The 22,632-nt window shown below is 34.6% G+C and overlaps 1 protein-coding gene across 3 annotated transcripts in view; it reads right to left on the bottom strand.

The window, feature by feature from the left end:
• Window positions 1-1,741: 1,741 nt before the first annotated feature.
• The window catches only part of LOC117106469 (protein lin-32-like), a 44,437-nt gene continuing 23,546 nt past the window's right edge, over window positions 1,742-22,632 (bottom strand). For 2 of the 3 annotated variants that reach the window (XM_033247832.1, XM_033247833.1), the window contains exon 3: window positions 1,742-4,008. In XM_033247832.1, coding sequence (XP_033103723.1) covers window positions 3,382-4,008 — 627 coding nt within the window. In that variant the 3' untranslated portion in view covers window positions 1,742-3,381. Of the gene's footprint in view, window positions 4,009-15,102; window positions 15,312-22,632 lie in introns of those variants that run through there. The other variant, XM_033247831.1, reaches the window with a different exon arrangement.

Below are 22,632 nucleotides of genomic sequence, written 5' to 3'. Positions count from 1 at the left end.
TAACAGGGGGGGCGCCAGGATTTGCCCGACGGTGGGAGGGGCCGAGCGATGCCTCCGAAGAGGGGTCAGATTTCCCCCGACGAAAGCAATGTGGGCGTGGTCGAGCTTCGATTAAAAGGTTTCGAAAGTGCTCCAGGGGGCGAAGCCCCCGAAAATTTTAACAATTTAGGGGTTTCAAAGGCTTATTTAATCGATTTTAGAGTCTACTAATATGAAGAAAATACATATAATTGTTTTTTTTCTCCCCGACGAATTGTGCTTTTTCTCCCCGACGAATTGTGCTTTTTCTCCCAGACGGGGGCTACAGCCCCCCCCCCCCCCCCCCCGCCCCCCCCCCGCTGGCGCCACCCCTGGTTATTAACATACATGATTTATAAATGAAAGAATGGTTTATACTTTTTTTGGAGAGCTGAACTACACGATATTTAGTTAAAACATAAGTTTAAGGATTAGATTTCCATTTGTCATACGTCATCATCTTTGTAGAACTGACACTTGCTAAAGTGAAATGTTAATCGGTACACATGCAACATAAATAAAGCATATGTGTTAGATGGTTGCAACCGTGTTCGTGTGGCAGGGACATTTATCAGAAAAATAATGTGGAGCAACATTACGTGACGCAAACAACGAGTACAGCAGTGTGACAAGAATGTCTATCAAAAGCAATGGAAACGTTAATTTGTGACGTAATCACGCGACGCGGAACGTTATCGGCCCGGTCGATTGGTGATCAATCTTCATCAATATTGTGAGTGTTTACATTTCAACGGAGAACGATACATATTTTATTTTAATGAGGTGACGAAAAGTAAGACACATGAATTTCTATTGATTAATGTCGGCCACTCACTCTCTCGAAGGGCACATTTAGAAAAGGAATCATTCATAATGGTCCTCGACGACCAATCTATGATAATTGAGATAGTATATAGCAACGGCCCTATTATCAAAAATTGTTCTTTGTTATCCTTCATTCTTATCATTTATACTAATAATTCCACACGGTTTGATATTACATTATGAATATTGCTAAACTATTCAAATCACCTTTGTATGATTAATTATGTTAATTGTACCTGCATCTGTTAAAATAATCTCCGACGTTCCAGTTATAACTAACTACTGTGTATGCAGACATTGTCCAATTACAAAATAAAAATTATTATGATGATGACGACGAAGATGAAGACGACGATAATTATGATAATGATGATGTCGATAGTTATGATAATGATGATGACGACGATAGTGAGGATGATATGATGATGATGATAATGAGGATGAATATGATGATGACGACGGCGATGGTGGTGGTGATGATGATGTTGATGATGCCAATAATGCTTATGATGATAATTATGATGATGACGATAATCATAATTATGTTAAAGATGATGATGGCGATGATTATGATAATAATGATGTCGACGATGATGACGATATTGAGGATATGATGATGATGACGACGATGACGGTGGTGATGATGATGATAATGATGATGTTGATGATGCTAATAATGCCTATGATGATAATTATGATGATCAATATGATGATAATGGCGACAACGACGACGATGATGATAATTATTCTCTTAAACAGTTTCCTAAATTGGATATTTCATACGTCAAAATTCATCAGTTGCTATGACAGTATGAACGCGCTGTGGGTCACATCAGTTTCTGAACACACAATTTAATATACAATACAATGTATGTATAAGTCACAAAAGCAGATAACATTCATTATACAAAGCTATCATATTTATTCCATAAACCTTAAAGATCGCATGAATAATTAAACTGAAACCCTGCACCATCTCGTTAAATAAATGGAAGTCAATTATATTAAATGTGGTTAGTATCACAGGTTACATTAATTAACGCATATCATCATTAATTAACGCCACTTCCTGTAAGGAATTACAATAATTTCTAAAACTACCATATTATATTTATCCCACAAAAAAAGAATCTGTACAGCAACCATCTTCTGGTTGAAGGACGCTACCACAATAATGAAAATACATTAACGCAGAGTTTTATACTGTAATACACTAACATCATATATATATATATATTTTTTTTTTTACAAATTGCCAGTGTTTGATGACGGTTTTCTTTATGTTTTTGTCAAAATGTTTTAAAGCGGTGTTATAATATTTTTTGTGCCATCTACACTGGCAATTCTGTTTGTTATTTTCTCCATTTTTCCGTTATAATTTTTTTTTTCATATTTTTCACCTATTTTATGTCTATTCAATTTACGTCAAACAATCTGTACATTATTGGAATGCGTCAATGCTCCTTTCTTTCCAAGTAATATCCATAGTTATATCTATTCATAAAGCCTACTCCAGCACGATTTACAGTTTTTAGACACTTCTTACTCATTTCGATAAATCTCTTTTGTATAAAAATTTACTTAACATTTGAAAGTCGAGCTGAATTTGGTTTTAAGAATAAGTGCACAAGAAATTAAGTTAAAAAGATATAGTTAGGCACGTTGAGATTAAATTAAGAAGACACTTGTCAACATTTTGTCTTAAGTATTTCTGCAGGCGCAGAAAGCTCCCCTGTCCTTAATAACAGGAGTCTAATCACTTATGAATTAGATAGGAATGTAATGTTCTTAACACCAAATTTTGAATATAAGTATCAAATTTATTATTAATATTCATACTAATTCAACAGCGAGTTATTCGCTATCAACTACTGTACCGGAAGATAAAAGAAAAATAATAAAGTTTAGGCCTATAGTATTTTGAAAAAAAAAAAATTTCCAAAAACCTAAAGCACAGTTTTTAATTGAAGAAATAGTAATAAAGACAACAATGAGAACAGTGGCTTCCAAGGCACAATCACTTAAATTACAATCAGCATGTTGATTGCGCCGCCAAGAGTTGCCAGATAGTGTCAATAAACGAGCCTAAATTACAACAAATTTCTTTAAATGACTTACAAGGAAAAAAAAAATTGGCAACTTTCTCTAAAAACTTACAATTCGTCAAAGTTTAGCATTTCTGTTTAAGTTCACACGTTAACTCGTGTTCACAATAAGCTTATGAAAATATAATCTCTCAAATGCAGATAGTTTCAAAAAGTGTAGTCGATAACATCTGAAGGCATGGGTGTCGCATATTCCTTTTAGAGTCAGAAAATAAGAATCCTTAACCTTTTTGGTACAAAAGACCAATAATCTTCAGTTTCGTAAAAGGCGCAAATGGAATTACAAGAAGATGATACCTTTGCAAATTATATACTTCTGTTAAAGTACTTGTTAAACATTACAAAACACAAATCCATTGTCCTGAAAACGAACTGTTTGTTCAATTTGTTTTAGTAGAGATGGTTAATTTGATGTTTAACAAAAGTAATAGAGTCAAGACTCTGCAAGTGTACCGAGAGCAGCTTCAACTAGTTCCCGAGTGTCCTCTAAATCTGTTGGCATTTCTCCTTCCAAATTATTATTAATCTCGTAAATCATATTCATCTCGTCAAGCTCCGTCTTCAGTCGAACGACTGTGTTTGTGAGTGCGTCGATATAATTCTTTGCGAGCGTCAACGTTTCGATTTTTGACAGCTTCCGTTGACAGTGGACGTGGGGAATAACGTTTCGTAGGCACTGAAACGCGTCGTTCAGGGAATGCATGCGTTGTCTCTCCCTCTCATTGCTTTCAAGTCGTCTGGTATTCCTTTCGCGCGCATTATACGATTTCCTTCGGCGGGAATGCTTTTTTGACTTCTTCGGCGACAATTGTTCTGGATCTTCGTCGCCTGCGTTCGAACTGCATGATGATCCTTCGCCGTCGTTCGATCCGTCGACCGAATTCGTTCTGTCTAAAGTTCTTTTTGCTCCCCTTGTCGGTTCAACCGATGTGTTATTCCTGTACCAGTACTGGTTTGTTGTTGGCTGTTGTTCAGTCGTCGTTTCTTCAACGAAATTAAACGGTTTCCACGACATATTTACTTCAAATTGGTTACACTCAGCAGGAGTAGTTGGGTTTATCTGTTGGAAGAAATAAAAAAAAATCCCTTAATATCAACACACCAAGTAGATGTGTTTACTGCAATATAAAGCCGAAACTGGCTTAAGTACGAAAGCAGTTACATATGATGTGCACGACGTAATGCAGTGATAAACTAAAGTGATGTTAATTCTCGACTATACCGCATCATCAACTTGTGTGAAACGAGCTCAGTGCTAATGACGAAATCAGCAAATCACTCTGCGCAGATGCATTTCTCTGGTGTTTCAGATACGCATGAATAAATGCGAGATGCAATTGTGGGGGTTGAGAAAACAAATGAGCGATAAAAGTAGTGATAATTGTAAGACGAACACTTGTATCTAAATCCGTTTTCAGGAAATGCGATTTGAGGAGAATAATAGCTCCCACGGGACAATTGCAGTCATTACGAAAGATAGAGCTGACGGCAAACCAAGCTAACATATATACTCTTTGAATACACGTGGAAAATACATCTCAGTCGAAGAAAAATAAATGCAGTTATCAATAATGAGAGAAAATCTTGTACACTAACAAAATCAATCGATGGCGACTGTAGCATGTAAAAAAATACTAACACAACTGCAAAAATTTGGAATTATCAATGAATAAAATGTAATTCATCAGATACTCTCTTTCAAAAACAAGTTTGCAAAAAAATAATAATGACGTAAGCAAAGTGTAGTAGCCATCAAAATGTGACGTCACGCTTAATGCGTATTATTACTACTGCCCGAGAGCGAACACTTCCTTAGCAACGGTAGCGAACAGAGAAAATTACTAAGAATATTTATAAAACGTGATAGGTTTAGAGGTGGTGTGTAATTGAAAACGAACAGAGCGAATGAGACACTGTAGATTGTACGATGAAGTCAAAATCGAAATGTAAATGCACATGAGCACTTGGAAGTCATTTAAATAGGCCTAGGTCTAGCCAATCGAGCTGCGCCTTAGGCTGGTTTTCGACTAGGCGAATTTATTCGCGCGAATCTAAGCGTCGGTTCGCTTCCTGAGCTCTGATTGGTTGCGCATTTGTTCGCTTCGGAAAAAAAAAAAATCCGATAGGAATATGAATGCGCATGCGCATGAACCGACGCTTTCGATTCTCGCGAATAAAAATGGACCTTTCTGCTAAGCCCCGGCCCTTGCATATTGCTGCAGCTACAAAGGTCCCATTGAAAGGGTAGCGTAAACGTACATAAACGCGTGCGTTTGTATGACAGCACTTGAGTGTGTTGGACAAAGCGTATTCCTGGCCTTGTGACCTGTTCTCCTAAATTGACACCCTAGACAGATCCAATTCACTTTGATCCCCATCCCTGTCGTTACTCCCGCTCCTTTAATCAGCTCTACTAATAAAGTATTCAACATCTACACGCCGTGTATCCGAAACAGGAACACAGCTCGTCATTTCATTTATTTTGTCTTAAATCATCCCTGCCCAGACTATATAAAATAGTATTTGACAAAAACATGTGACATGCCTAAATATGGTAATGATGATTTCACGTCATGGCAAAGTGTAGTAGCCATCAAAATGTGACGTCACGCTTAATGCGTATTATTACTACTGCCCGAGAGCGAACACTTCCTTAGCAACGGTAGCGAACAGAGAAAATTACTAAGAATATTTATAAAACGCGATAGGTTTAGAGGTGGTGTGTAATTGAAAACGAACAGAGCGAATTAGACACTGTAGATTGTACGATGAAGTCAAAATCGAAATGTAAATGCACATGAGCATTTGGAAGTCATTTAAATAGGCCTAGGTCTAGCCAATCGATCTGCGCCTTAAGCTGGTTTTCGACTAGGCGAATTTATTCGCGCGAATCTAAGCGTCGGTTCGCTTCCTGAGCTCTGATTGGTTGCGCATTTGTTCGCTTCGCAAAAAAAAAAAAAAAATCCGATAGGAATGTGAATGCGCATGCGCATGAACCGACGCTTTCGATTCTCGCGAATAAAAATGGACCTTTCTGCTAAGCCCCGGCCCTTGCATATTGCTGCAGCTGCAAAGGTCCCATTGAAAGGGTAGCGTAAACGTACGTAAACGCGTGCGTTTGTATGACAGCACTTGAGTGTGTTGGACAAAGCGTATTCCTGGCCTTGTGACCTGTTCTCCTAAATTGACACCCTAGACAGATCCAATTCACTTTGATCCCCATCCCTGTCGTTACTCCCGCTCCTTTAATCAGCTCTACTAATAAAGAATTCAACATCTACACGCCGTGTATCCGAAACAGGACAAAAACATGTGACATGCCTAAATATGGTAATGATGATTTCACGTCATGACGACCATAGGCACATATATTCAAGATTCAAGAATCAGTTTATTGTCATATATAAAAAATATATATGAAAATTGTATAAATGTGCATACAACAGTTTTTTTTGTTTTTTTTTTTTCATCAAAGACAATTTGATCTGGAGAAAGTTTAACAGAGTACATTCGGCCAGACACTATCACCAAAAGTATACTATTGTCACGTGACTCTCCAAACCGATTAAGAAAACATGAACATGATGAAAACAATTTTTAATATTGGATAAAATTTTTAGTATTACATTTAAGATATTAATCACTTACTTAGATGCTGAACGAAGACTAGAACAAAGCCAACATTTATTTAGGCAAAACTACGGATGTTGTTATATAGGTCAATTCTTGTTGCTATATAGGTCAATGCTCGGAGTTTAAATACATCTTCCTTCACAGTAGCAAAGGTTTTTGCCTGTTTACATTGATGTTGCGTATAACTAATGTTGTTACTAATTTTAAGACGTGATAACAAGTGAAATGTTTATATGGCTATTATACAATTAAAGTCTTAAGTTCTTCGAAACGAAATCATCACTACATGACGTCATTAACTTCTGATGTCAGAAAAAGTGACGCGTACACAATAATTATTTCGTATACTTTCGAAAACAGTGGAGATCCCTGCGGGTAAAAGGTGAAAAAAAAAAAAAACTGGGATAAACAATTAGACTAGTAGTATAATAGTACAACATTTACGATTTAAAAAAGAACTGGATTGATCAAGCTGCAATTATGATCGGACAGTTTTCTGTTTTTGTTTTTTCTGTAAAGCCATAGGCTGAAGTACTCTTTTATGAAATAGATAAAATTATTACCTCAAAATGACACAAATCATCATGTTATTATGTACTCCTTCAGGGGAAGGAGGTGGGTCACACAAGACAGTATGTTTTTTACTCTTATGAAAATGAGTTATGGATGACCCAGTAATAATTTAATATTGTAATTAATACTGCACTTTTAAAGTAATAAATAATGATTACGTAATTTTAACAGAGTTTTAAAGAAGTTTGATTAATTCAGCTGTAAATCTTTCCATTTGATATACGAATTCAGTCTATGTAGGCCTACATAAAGTAAATGACTACATATTATAAGTTTACACTAATGTGGCCTTAGTCTGCCTGCTTTTTGTTGTTTACATAGGTATAGTTATTTTACGTGAATGAATCTCTGTGATAATTTGTTATAACGTATTTGTGGCACTCTACAGTTACTTAATTGCTAAGGTCGTCTTCATTTCCTACTATCCTACAAGAATACTTCATATCTTGTTGTTACGTCATGTAACACATTAGTGTAGCTAATTGCATACGCACACCAGACTACGTCAATATCGTCTTTGTGATCATCACGTTAATATAAGTCCTCACGCTTGAGTGGGTATATAGCCCACTGTTACACGTCTATACACTTAAATGACTAATCACACGGCGGTCGTTATTAGCACGCTAACATTAAAGTAGACATGGTAATGTTAGAATTTGGTAGGCCTACAGAGGGAGCTCTCTACACATACAAATTCCAATGGTGTATTCATTATAATTTTGTACTATGTTTTATAGGTCATCATACTGTCATCTCATTGTCAATATCAGACACAGACTGCGACTACTATTAGTTTCAATGATGTTATAGCTCTTTTAATACATACATTTACATACTGTATTTTTTAATTTTTTATTTATCACCTACATTATCAGACAATATTTAAAAATATATAAGCATAAAATATAGTAGCTGCATTATTAATATGTTTCAGTCTGTTAATTGACCAGGAAAAAAAAAATGTTCGTTCTATTATTGAAAGTATTTAATTTTAGTTAATAATAAACCATAATTGAACAATCACTAGGTCGGGACTTTGTGATAGGGTTAGACGTCGTGTTAAACGCTTGCTGATCCCCTTTCGGCTTACTCGAGTTTTAGCCGCCGTAAACCAGGCTTACTCGCAGTCGCCGTGGAACGATGTCTAGTCTTTCAGTCCCAGGGGTAAATGTTTAGATTATAATGACGGCAGCCTAGTCTATTTCATACAAAGGAGGTGGAAAACTAATTTGGTTCTCTAGTGTCCTAATTCGATGTTTATACATTCCATTCCTTCCTGCTATTGTTTAAATCACATAAAACAAGGAAATATACATTTTATCAAGCGCAAACAAAAATATGTATAGAATTATTAAAGGAAAAGTTATTTAGGCCTATATATTTTGGGAACCACAAATTTAGTTTAAAGTCAAAAACTCCATATTTCCCTCTTCAATCAGGTCACCCGAAGCAAGAACACAACTGTCCTCCTCTGGCTGGAAATTAATAACGATTATTTCGATCCATGACTCAAAAAAAAATCATTTAGAATAGGAATTTCGCTCGCATGCTGGGATTTAATTCCGCATTCTCAATTTTTCACAGCCAGCCACCACCCCGGGTCGAAGCCAGCCTACGCCCCATCACTGTATCGTAAGCATTTTCAGAACTCAAAATTCAATGCAATTAAACTGTATTGAAATCGATCAACATAGTGAAGTAAAATGTTAAAGAGTGGGTGTCGCAATTGAAAATATTCACATGAAAGTCAATAAGATTAAAAACATAAAATTTACTAGAATGAATGTTCTAAGGTGTTTCAGGTACCCTGCGCTGTGAGTTCGAATTGATTATCTATTCTATTGTTTAAATTATCTTATTCGAGACTCTTTTTAGGGTTAAACTCCTACAAAGGAGGTATATATTTTATATCTAATACAACATCTGTTGAATTTGGTGTCCTTAAAATTTGAATATTTGAAAATTTTTATATTAAAATTTCAATTTCATACATTGTTGATTTGTGTTAATGATCCAGATTCAACCTTCATAAAAAATGTACAAGAAGCCATGAAAATTGGTTCCATTGTTTGAAAATATAAATATAGTATGTATAAAAAGTGCATTTATATATATATATATATTATGTACGGTATATAAAGTGCATTTATATATATTATGTATAAAAAAGTGCATTTAGACTATTTTGCATGAAAGTATATAGATACATACAGAGACGTTAATTTCCATATAATTACTTTTTTTTATCATGAGGTATTTGAGATAAATCGCAGATGGTATGAACGAATTCCTGTACATCTAGCAGATAGCAATACAATCTAGACAATAGCTAATGTCCCGACTGATAGTAAAAAATATATATATTACTTGTGGCATATATATATATATTGTATACGTATGTTATACTGGTATTATTCAACTGTCATTAAACTTGAACAGTACTTTGTATACATATGTTATACTGGTATTATTCAACTGTCATTAAACTCTGTCTCTTATACACATCTAGATGTGTATAATATACAGTATTATAAGTTTACACTAATGTGGCCTTAGTCTGCCTGCTTTTTGTTGTTTACATAGGTATAGTTATTTTACGTGAATGAATCTCTGTGATAATTTGTTATAACGTATTTGTGGCACTCTACAGTTACTTAATTGCTAAGGTCGTCTTCATTTCCTACTATCCTACAAGAATACTTCATATCTTGTTGTTACGTCATGTAACACATTAGTGTAGCTAATTGCATACGCACACCAGACTACGTCAATATCGTCTTTGTGATCATCACGTTAATATAAGTCCTCACGCTTGAGTGGGTATATAGCCCACTGTTACACGTCTATACACTTAAGTGACTAATCACACGGCGGTCGTGATTAGCATGCTAGCATTAAAGTAGACATGGTAATGTTAGAATTTGGTAGGCCTATATATATATATATATATATATATATATATAATGACAGTTGAATTGACAGCTGATTATAAAAAGTTATTTAATAAATAATTTGAGTAGTTAATTTGAGTAGTTATATATATAGGCTATATATATATATATATATATAAAATATAGTAAAACGTGAACAGTATTTTGTATACATATGTTATACTGGTATTATTCAACTGTTATTATATATGTATATATATATATATAAAGATATATATACATATATTATGATGTTTAAAGGTGTGTGTTTTTACAAAACTAAGTAGTAGTTATGTCTATATTTGTTAAATCTGGCATTTTTGTTTAAATATGCCTTAATTTTCAATTTTAACACTCAAATTATTTATTAAACAACTTTTTATAATCAGGGTGATAGGAGAGGCATGATGGCACAGAATCGAACAGTATACAGAAGCTTCTATCTGTTATGACATTACGTAGGCCTATATTCTATCATTTCAGATGAAATGTTTAATATAGACACTGACGATTTTTATCCAACGAAAGCACATCATGATGTAATTAAACTAGACCCTCTGGGCCTCATCATTTATACTATTTTTGAAGTAATTTGAATAATTATCTACGAAAGCAGGTAAAAGTTTTACATTAGAAGCCGCTACACCTGCCTCATCGCCGAAGGCACAATCTCTGACAAATTATTATGGTGCTTTTTCCGGTCATTATAGGCCTAGGCCTATTTATAAATCATGATGCATACAATCGAGCAAGTTAACCTATTGGTATACTGTACACCATACACCTTTTTTTTATAAGAACACTCAGGCTGAAATTGCTTTAAATATAAGAACAAAATAAGAACATATTGGGGTTGAGTTAAAATGTCAAATTAGGTTTTTTTATTTTTAAAAACTAGAAAAACCAACAAATCTTAATTCGCAGCCGGTGTGACTATGTAATACCTTTATAATAAGTACAGTAATATACTCTGTACAAAAATAATTTTCTATGTTTGAAAAGTGTGTAAAAATAAGAACAAAATAAGTACATTTTTAGCATGAAATCGGACAAAAAAAAACACTCATCCCGGGAAAAATTTTACAGGTTCTAAAAAAAAAAAGTGTATCCACTACCGTGTAGGGCCAATTCACATAAAGTGGTTATATCAACGTGTTTTTCGACTGCGTTTCTTTTAAATAATCCACGCTTTTATGTTGAAAATGTAAATATCCTGAACGTTTCGTCCTGTAATTGGCTGTGATGCAGCGCGTTACCACTTTTTCATTTACCATACGCGCGCGCTCGCCGGTATCCGCTCCTGTGTAGGCCCAATTCGCATAAAGTGGTTCTATCAACGTGTTTTTTGCCAGCGTTTCTTTTAAATAATCCACGCTTTTATGTTGAAAATGCAAATGTCCCGAACTTTTAGTACTGTAACTAACTAATGCAGCGCGTTACCACATTTGCATTTACCATGCGCGCGCCACCGCCGGTACAGTGATACACATGGATGAACTAGCACATAAAGCCGTTGTAAAATATCTTCCGTCTCGCACATTTAGAAAGTCGTTTTCAAATATCTTTCGTCTTGCACATGTAGAAAGCCGTTTTAAAATATCTTTCGTCTCGCACATTTAGAAAGCCGTTTTAAAATATCTTTCGTCTCGTGATACGTTATTAATTGGTCACCGAAGCAGACGTTTGAATGAAATGATCATGCACAATAAACATAATACTCTACTTTTATCGATGACGTTGGAATGAAAGCACGCAGTTTAAATATAGCTAGGAAAACATCCCTCGTTGCGTATTAAAGTCGAATTGATTGAAGAGAAATGCAAAGTAAACAATATACGCATCCACGATTCCTGCCTAACGGATCCAGTAAACACACATTTTTACTCTATGTCGGAAAGAGACAACGTCATCAATGACGTAGAACATCGTCGTTACTAGTCTTTCATTTAATCGCCCATCTCTTCATTGTAAGAATTTATTCAATTTGTAATCAAAGCAGATTGCTCATTCAACAATCCGAGCCCACGTGTGGTTATTTGCGCGAGCTCAGATTTCGACCGATGAGCGGAAGTTAACATCAACTCGTACAAAGTCAACGACACAGAATCTTCAAATTATGTTCGTCGAAAATAGGTTCAGTATTCTGTAAATTATTTACGTCGTAGAAAATTACATCCTAGACTAGTCTCTAAATATCTGTTTTGATTAACAAAATAATTGTACATTAATATGTTTATACAACCTAAGTTGTGATATACATTATATGTACATTGACACAATAAAACCATACAGGTTACATACTGTCTCTTATACACATCTAGATGTGTATAAGAGACAGGCACATCATGATGTAATTAAACTAGACCCTCTGGGCCTAATCATTTATACTATTTTTGAAGTAATTTGAAGGTATTATTATTTCATAAGCGTATAGCTGTATTATTTGTCATGTAATAAAATTAGGAACTCGGCGCGACAGATTAATTTAATGACTAAACAAGGGTACGTGCTCGAAAAGGGATCATTGTGTTTAATCTTTACTTATAAACCGACCTCCAAAAGTTGCAGCAAAACTATAAATAATTCCCGTGTATTAAGATACTGCCACCTAAACCGAATATAAACTTATTAATTAAAGCTTCAAAAATGACCTATTCGGGCTCCTTAGAAAAGATAGACTTTTTGCCAAGAGGAACACTTCAAACTTTCTAGATTTTGGTCCGTTGGGCTAAACTGTTTTGGCCTAAAAAATCCCACCAAAATGTTAGCCCATTGGTTAGTATTTTACCAAACAAAATAGGCCTACATGGGATGAATGACGGAATATAATGAACACTAAAATTAAGTCCAGGCTACAGTATATCAAAACAATCGTTCTAGTCTCTGTACCGTACTCAAAAACACCCCGACCGTCTTACAGATCTGTTGCTTGTTTGGCCTTACCAGAAACCTAGCCCATATCAAGCAAATTTCGACTCTTCCACGGAATATAATATATTAGGTGCGGACATTGTTTAAGAGTAAACGAGCGCGTATCTAAATATATATACGCACTGTGTCATTATGATGGAGAGCTTGTTTACATTTTAACAGCAACGGATGAATGAGAAAACGGAGATTAATTATGACGTCATAGCCCTAGAGAGCCTCTCCAGGGTAAATTTTATTTATCCCGTGCTAATGCAAGACAGACTTGGCGATAATTCTCCTTTCTATTTTGCATTGGGTAATATATCCGGTCAATCTATATGTCCAACATAATAATTACTCGCATTTATCTGCAACTTACCTAAAAGGATACTCTCCCATAAGAAAGGATTAAATCGTATGATTAATGGAAAAGATTTTAAAAGCGACTAAAATTATTGATACTACATTATCGATTCTTTTACAGAATAGTTTAAATGTGTATTCCAATATTTTATTTTTTATAATGCCTGTCTATTCTATTTTATAGTCAAAGTCATCTTTAGACCTATTCATTCTCAAAAGAAGAAAATTATTACAATGCTCGTCTTAATTCTAAAAATAATTAACAAATGTTAAAACACAGGTAAAATATTTGAAAGATACTTAACACAAAATATAAAATTAAAACAATGGAAAAAACAAAACCCTCTTTTAACCTAATAATATTAATATACTGTACTGTCACATAAATAGGCTATAAGTAAAATAAAAATGAAAACAGAATTTCTTACTTCGTATATCATTTCAATAAATCAGTTTGCTTTTCAGCTAAAAATTAGATAAAAAGAGTATGTCCTTGAACATTCCATTTTATGTGTTTGTACCAAAGAACAATAAAACTGACAAAAACACGATGACAGCTGAGAGAAAAATAATAATATAGGCCTATAAAATGATTTAAAGGCATGGGAAAAACCCCAGAAATTACAAGCAGAATAATGCAATGAATAATATAAATTGAAACGTAACATAAGAGGAAACTGACAAAAAAAAAAAAATCAGCCTTCACAGGGATCTCGAACTCGGGACCTCGCATACATAATGGATGTCATAACCACTTGACCACAAAGGCATCGTGAGCCAAGCATCATCATTTGGGGGCAGGCCCGAAAGGTCTGCTCAGCTGTTATGACTGTTTCTATATATATATATATGTATATAGGTATCTATGGATGTACTCATTGCCCGTCCACCAGAAGCCCGTGTTGATATTCCCGAATCTTATCTTATATTCGTTCCAGGTTCTGCTAAAGTTGAAGGTTAAAGTTGCCGTTTCTGCAAAACCTAAAATTCTTTTTGCATATATGCCCTACACTTAAATTAGCAAGACTTGTAAATCGCTGAAAACTGATGCTTTGTTGATTGTGTAATTTATGTGTTTCGTTTAAATAAGAAATTCGAAGTTGTGTTTAAACAAAATTTAGGATGTATATTATCGTTTTGCAAAAAAAAAAAAAAACACTGTAAACTATAAACTTTTACGTTATTATAAGGTCAAATTGCTAGCTGGGGCGTTGTAGTGTATATATCTTTAATTTCCAGCATGTATTGTATGGAGAATGCATTCCTTCTGAAAATTACTCAGTAAATCCTTGCCGAGCCACAGGGCTCGCTGGAGCTTATCCTCAGTTTCAATGAAAATTACTCATAGTATTTAAAAACTTTTTATCATGATGCAACGCGCAATAATTTTCTGTTAGGCCTAATTTTTTTGTGTAATTTAAGTAGAATTTAAAAAAAGTATAAGCCATGCCATCTTTGTGCATTTTGTCGCGTCTCTATCATGTATTTTCATATATTTTTGATAGTATATTAGACAACAAACTTGTTTTTTTTTTAAATCTATGCACGCTCTAGTCGTTACAGTGCATTGTACGCGCAACAACCATTTGTCAGATCCACTTTATTACAAATTGGTAATTTATATCAATGCATTTACTATTTTTAGCAAAACAACGTCAGTGATATATGTTAAGGACTCAGCCGCTGTTAGTCTAGCCAAATCTGGCTGTCAAGCCAAATAGATGATATAAAGAAGAGCATACCTGCGATTCCAGGAAAGACGAGACGAACTGACCATGTGAGTGGGTGGTAGGGTTCCTGTAAAACATTTGGTGGTAGGCCCGAGAAACGTCTGCCCAGCTGTTCATGACTGCTTCTATATGCGTATGTGTACGGGCGAGTGTGTGCTCAGAAAACACGCTAGCATTGATAGCCGACGACTTGCACACTGTTGTCGAACGTTCGGACCTCGACGAAAATATGAACATGAACACGATAAATTGGGTCGTTCGGTCGCTTGATCTTTTAATATGTACTTGCAAGGGGACGTGAAGAAGTTCAGACGGATATGGTAGACAGCTACTTCAACTTGGCCTAGTTTCCTACTCGGATCAATTTGTCTCGAGGCGACCCACAGATACTAATCTTCAGTGAATATACTATCTCAAATTAAACACAAAAATACAATATGTATATATTAATATTAATAATATAGCTAAAGGTCCCGGTTTGAATCCCAAATGGGGTATTTTTTCACACTTGCAGATTCCTCTTCTTTACCGTTTAAAAGTTACATACTGAACGTTAGAGTTTATATATTTCAAAACACTATGTTGCAAAATAAAGAAAAAGGCTTAACCACATGGATCATCATATTTTGTTTTATTACTCTTATAGCTAGTGACGTATATTGAACGTTGATCAAGATCAATGACGTGATAAAATTTCATCAAGTTTAGTGACGTAATGAGTATTGATTAAGTTCAATGACGTAATAAGCACCGATCAAGTTCAGTGATGTAATAAGCGTCGATCAGTTTCAATGACTTTATGAGCATTGGTCAAGTTCAATAATGTAATAATACGCGTTTAACAAGTTCAACAATATAATAGCTAAATGACATAATAAGCGCGCGATTGTTCAATGACCAAATAAGCTCTGAACAAATTCCCTGAAAATATAATTGATAATAATCGTTGATCAAGTTTAACATGAATTGAAATTAAATGAGATGTAAATTCACATAAAAACAATAAATAAGCGGAGATAGATATTTAACTAAAGGGAAAATCTTGCATTTTAATAACTATATTATAGTTATTATTGTTATAATTATATTTCAATGGTTTTAATGTACAGCAATTCATGTGATAATGTATTGAAAATGAAATATAAATTCACATAAAAAACAATAAATTCAACTAAGAAAAAAAACTTATTGTATTTCAGGTAATAACTAGGTATTATTATAATTTAAATGGTTAATGTGCAAAAATTTATGTGATGATGTTTTGAAATGAAATGTTAATCCACATAAAAACAATAGATAAGCTAAGATGGATATTAAACTAGAAAAAAATTATGAATAGGGCCTACTGTAAAAGAAATTCTGCATTTATTATATTATATAATTTAGTTTTTATAATTTTATAATAAACTGTATATCATTTTACTGTACAAAATGTAATGTTGAAAACAATGATGAATAAATGTGGGTTACACCACAAAAGAAAGAGAGAAAAAAAAAGGTTTAACATGGCGTAAAGCCAGATCATAGAACTGCAAGTGGTCCAACTCTCGTGGTTTCGTTGGAACGTAATCCTATTTCAAAAAGTACTGCCCCAAAGGGGCGTGTCCCAAGACAGTTTCGAGCGAACTCTATTCGAATTCATATATAGGGCATCCCCTATCGCGTGGCTGTACTTTTTTTTTAACGTACCATTGCGTGCATACAAAATCAGGGCAGTGGGTCCTATTGCACTTGTATACTCTTTGTTAAAGCGTTGATCAAGCTTAACAATAAAATGAAAATTGTTGAGGTGAATGTTCAAAACGTTTGAAGAATTAGGTAACTGAAACTCGGTGATAATACGACGTCGGTGCAACGTTTCCGGTCCCACGGGAATCGTGGTTTAAATCCAAGTCAATATCAGTATATTATAAGGCCTATCTAACTAAAAAAAAAAATTGTATCAATGTACAAAACAATACAGGCATAAATCCATCCTGTGAAGTAGGCTAGACATCTTCGTCTTGGCCTAGGCCTATCACATCGTTACTATCGGATGCGATCGACGAATATTGAACAGTCGGTTAATCCGCCTGTACTGTCATCGGGGGTATTAATTACAAACGTACAGACAGCCAAAGGGATCTAGCATTATAGTGAGTATGTATGGTCACACACAACAACTAACGGTTAGCAATTAAAATGTGCTCGTCTACTATCGAAACGTCCTGGTTCAAATCCTCTCAAAGAAACAAGAAACAAACCCATGCATCGTGGTTTAAATCCAATTCAATCTCGGTATACATAAAATGTCATTTATCTCGTTTGAATATTTTTATGTATAACTTGATATTCGATTATCGTGTGCACAAAACACATTTCCATGTATGTTTTATACGGATTGACGAATAAAATAAATTTAAATTGAGAAATAAACACACTACTTAAACATGAAAGATCACAAAGGCGTCGTATGTATTATAGAATCGAAAATATCAATATATACGAATATTCTTTCATAGAATTATATATGATACCCGCCTTCATAGCGAGAGGTTGCAAATTCAAATCCTACCAGAGACACTTTTTCCATTCGACTGAAATACATGTTCCTACAAATACATGCACTGTTATTATTATTATTATTATTTATCTATTTGTACATAATATAGGCCCCTATATAAATTCAGTAATTTTGAACTTTATAGGAAGTTATTTCGATGATTATCAATAGACTTCGTTTTAAGTTACTTTGCGTGGTTTTACACGCTTATAAAACATGCATGGCAACCGAAACTGTATACCGAACAAGGTGGAATGATAATAATATAATGTAACGATTTTTTCTCGGCGGAACAATATGCCAAGTTAACAACCAGTGGAGAAGATATTCAATAGGTACGTTAACCAAGAATATACGGTATCAAAATACTCTCAAGACTATTAAGTTGTTATCGGATATTTTTATTTTAATCTCTACGCAATGATATATGCAAATCATATGTTAAAAGTGTTATGTGACAAAAATAAGCTCCCAAATTATTAAAATTATATTTGTTGAGCACAAGAAAAATAACGCCAGTAAAAATGTGAACGTAATGAGCTCAACATCAAGTGACAGGTAGCACGCGCTACTTAAAGCCCCATTCCCGGCAAAAATGTCAGTTTTAAGAAAAATCTGATTTTATATACGAAATTGCTAGTTTAACTGAATTTAGACATTCCTAACATTTAAAAAAATATATAAAATAAGACTGAAATTTGACTTTTTTTCATTGGAATTGAATTACATTGAAACTACTTCAAATTTGTTTTAAAAAAAACTGATTCTGACCGAGATTTTGACAATTACTGTAAACAAACATATCAGGCCTTCTCGATCGACCGCAGTGTGGGAGATGCTAGTACACCATAGAGATATAATAATAGCTCTATGTAGTACACAAAGATAATCTCATTAAAGAGGGCGCACTTTATTGACTGTATAAAGTATACGCAAAAGCAATAGCATTCCAGCGGATGCGATCTGCAACCTCTGAATTTGCCAAGTTAAGAAGAAGTCGTCGAGAAAATGGTAATAATGAGAAATAGTACTCTATTTCTCATTTTTTTTATCCCTTTGAGTAAAACTAAAATTTAAGCCAATATTTTCCATGGTTTATAATAATTAGAGTAATTCATATGCATTTTTTCTATAAAAAAAAATTAGTGAAATTTTGATGGGAATGGGGAGTTAAGTCACGCATAATACCATAGCATATATTTCACGCGGTAAATATTACGCGAAGGTTCCACTTTAAATCAAGACAATTCTGTAAATGATAATATAAATTAGATACAAGTACTGTATCGGTAATTAGCAATGTAACGCGTACACTGAGTCGTATCGATAGGATGTCACCTCTGAGGGCATTGAATATGCATTGCATCCAATGCATTCAGGTGTAAAATTCTACATTATTCCCGCGAGATAACCAAACGCGTACATAGCCTCGATATTTTTAGACCTAATGACACGTAGGCGTAGCCGGTCGGCAGAGAAAAAGTTACGACATGTAACCTATATTAATAACCGTTACGTATAATTATACAATTCAATAAGGAAATTCACTCACATTTTTATTGTTATCTTAAACCATTCAACCATACTTGATGGCGTATCGAACGGTAGTAATAATAAATGTCACACGGCCAAACTGGAGAAAGCGTAAGGAACCTCTTTCCAATACAATGACCAGATGGATTGCAAGTCAATTAACAGGATAACTGTACTTATTAGAATATTAATTGCATTTCTATTGTAGCGCCGGCTGGTTATCAGTTTTGTATCTAGATGGTGCTACCATCATTCTAATGATGGACATCAGATTAACAAATGTCCACCAGTTTTATTCATGGACCATGTGTATCTTAACACATGTAGGACTAATGCGATGTTGTCATTTTCTCATTTTGTCATTTAATTTAGAAAGATCACACCACAAAACAAAACAGATTTGGCATCATTATTTCCTACCGAGCTATTCTCTAAATTTATAATATATTCTGTTTTTTCGAATTGTATGTACCTGTTATACAAATACCACCAGGTTATTACTTCATGTGTAAGTTGAACATTATTGATATGATTTCATAAAAATTGTGAGGCATATTCTTTACATTTAATCGAATTCATACCATGCATAAATGAACCGAATATTTATCTTGATCCGGGGAATCGAGAATTGTAACTGTGATGTTCCAATATTTGCAATAAATTTTAGTAAAAACATAAATTTAAGTGATCCTCCTATTAATTAAAGGGACTGCCACCTAAAATATAAATCAACAATTACCTATATTATTTTATCATTTTGGTATTTTTAAACATTTAGCCAGCTAATTTAAAGTTTTAGTAAAGCGTCTGTATGAGATCATTAAAAACTGGATTTTCCTGTTCATGTCATCAAAATTGTATGAAGTAGGTATTTATCGGTGGCAGTGTAACTTTAAAGGAAACAGTAGCGGATTCAAGAGGGGGAAGCCGGACACCCTCCCCCACCCCTCCTTAAATTTTTCAAAATTGTCCAAACAAAATCGATAAAAGGGGAAGATTATACTAGTAGGCCCCTAATTAAATTTAGAACTGAGAATATAATTTCTGGCCATCTAGAGGTACCATAATCATAATTTTCTTACCTCAGCCCCAACCAGTAGGGCTGAGGCGGTCTAGATCCTCCGTCTCTGAGGGTCTCCCTGTGCCCCCTCTATTTCGAATTCCTGGATCCATCACTGGGAATACACGAATGATTATTTTCTACTCCGTTTCTTAATAGCAAAAAAGAATTTGTCATTTAATTATTTTCGATGTTTGACATAGATGTTCCCTCTGGCGTTTTAACCTATATTGTGTATAAGCTTGGTTGTCTGTTAATTTTGTTTTCAATAAGAATGCAAAGCGCTGGGGGTTGTGTGCTACGTATATGTTCACCCACTTAAACATTTCATTTGAAATTTTAAGAATTCATTAATGTACCAGATATTTCACAGATCATATTGTTGTTAGATAATTTCTGTTTCCATTATCATAGCCAGAAATAACGAACTACAAAGATTAAATTTGGAATAGTATACCGTTATAATTAGAATGTAATTCAAGAGATTCGTAAAGGAAAATGATTAAGTAACATCTAGGCCTAACTATCAACCACCACGCAGAAATGTAGCGGGAAAAAGAATCATAAACTTAGATCTAGAGTCTGCTTTGCCAATAACGTTATAACTAAACAAGGTGTCAATTTCCGTGTGGACACGGTACGAAGAAGGAGATCAGCGTGTGTAGGCCTTTTGAAATGGATACTACATAATAACTTCAAATCGATATCCTGACGTGCCTCTGTTAAAGCCTAGTTCTCATAAAATCGCTACACGCTATCGCCGAAATCTTTTGGCGACGGTGATTGGTGGGTCCAATTGTGGAACCTTCTCGCTTGCCTCGGACGCAGCTACGCAGTGAAACGATTGCAGAGAAAACACTGTAACAACAGTGTAACGGTTTTATGGAAACAGCTTAAATTAATAATATATAGTGTAGCAATCTGCATATAGAAACTAACTAAATATTATTATTATTTCATAAATCAATGTCATGGTTTAAAAACTAGCATATTACAGAGAAGTATATTATTCGCTCACATGGGAAATGTAATGCACATTTTGTAGGATTTGTTTGATGTGCTTTTATGTGGTTTAGATGTCAATACTGACGACAACTCAATGCATGATTAGAAGTGTGACTGATGACTAAAACAATGATGATGGTCATTTCTTTTTGTGCTTGGTCAGTTTGACGATGATGGCATAATGATAGTAACTGTGATGATGATGGTGGTGACGATAGAGATGATGAAGATGAAAATGATGATAATGATGATGATGTTGGTGATGATGAAGATAAAGAAGATGAAGGTGATGATGATGATTATGAACAAGATGGTGATGATGATGATAAAGATGATGTTGATAAAGATGATGATAATGATGATGATGATGATGATGATGATGATGACGATGACGATGGTGGTGATTATGACGATGGTGATGACGATGGCGGTACTGATGATGATGAATAGAACACCGGTAATTAAAATAACTTCATCTGGTCTACAAAAACTACTAATACTTAAGTAACTTTAAAGATATTAACAGGGTAAAATTAAAGAAGATTCACTCAAGCGACTGAAGGCGCAGGCGCATCGAATTGATTAGCTTGATAATAGCTTCATGACAAGAATAAGCGGATCGTTATCTCGCTGGCGATCTTCCAAGAGATGTCATTCATAATGGGGTTTGCGTTGTGCAGACGACTACTTCCGAAAATCGCCGCGCATCGGAAATACTATATTGAGTAGAGTACCAATTTAATGACCTCGCGCGTCTAAATATAACCGCATTATCTACTTACTGTATTTTCATCATTAAACCTGACACTACTGGGCCATTAGAGACCTAACCATCAATTGGAATATTGCGCTCGAATAATATCAGACTATCTATAATTCATGATTTTTTTTCCACGTGCGGTTTTCTCTGCAGTCAGTTTAGGCCGTCCAAGGTAAGATTCCTTCGTCTGGGCAACAAACCGCATCTGACCTGGGAACTAACTAGGACGGGGTTATTACGTAACTATGGGAATCTTTATAACCTCAAATAATCATACAAGATTACATCATCCATGAGGAGTCATGGCAACAACGCAGTGCTAATATTCTGGTTCCTGCTTTTATGAATATATTTTACCGTCAATATTAGAATAAATACCGGTAGGTTTCATAAAAAATAATTATAATATTGTAGGCCTCCATAGGAGCCTAATTCATACGAAATTGTATACCGTACAGTAATTGAAATTCAAATCCGATTAGAAGCAACACAAGGTATTGCAAATGCGTGGAGCAACACTAGTTCACACGTAGGGCCTACTGCAAGCAACAGACATCAAGTTGATACGGCCTCATATTAAGCTTTTTAAACGACAAGACGGGATCTCCGAACAGGTACTTGACGTTTAACTATTCGTAATCA

Source organism: Anneissia japonica, unplaced genomic scaffold (assembly GCF_011630105.1).
Source record: "Anneissia japonica isolate Jap-2015-1 unplaced genomic scaffold, ASM1163010v1 scaffold287880_len176724_cov174, whole genome shotgun sequence".
Taxonomy (NCBI): Eukaryota; Metazoa; Echinodermata; class Crinoidea; order Comatulida; family Comatulidae; genus Anneissia; species Anneissia japonica.
This window is presented reverse-complemented; position numbering and strand designations above follow the sequence as displayed.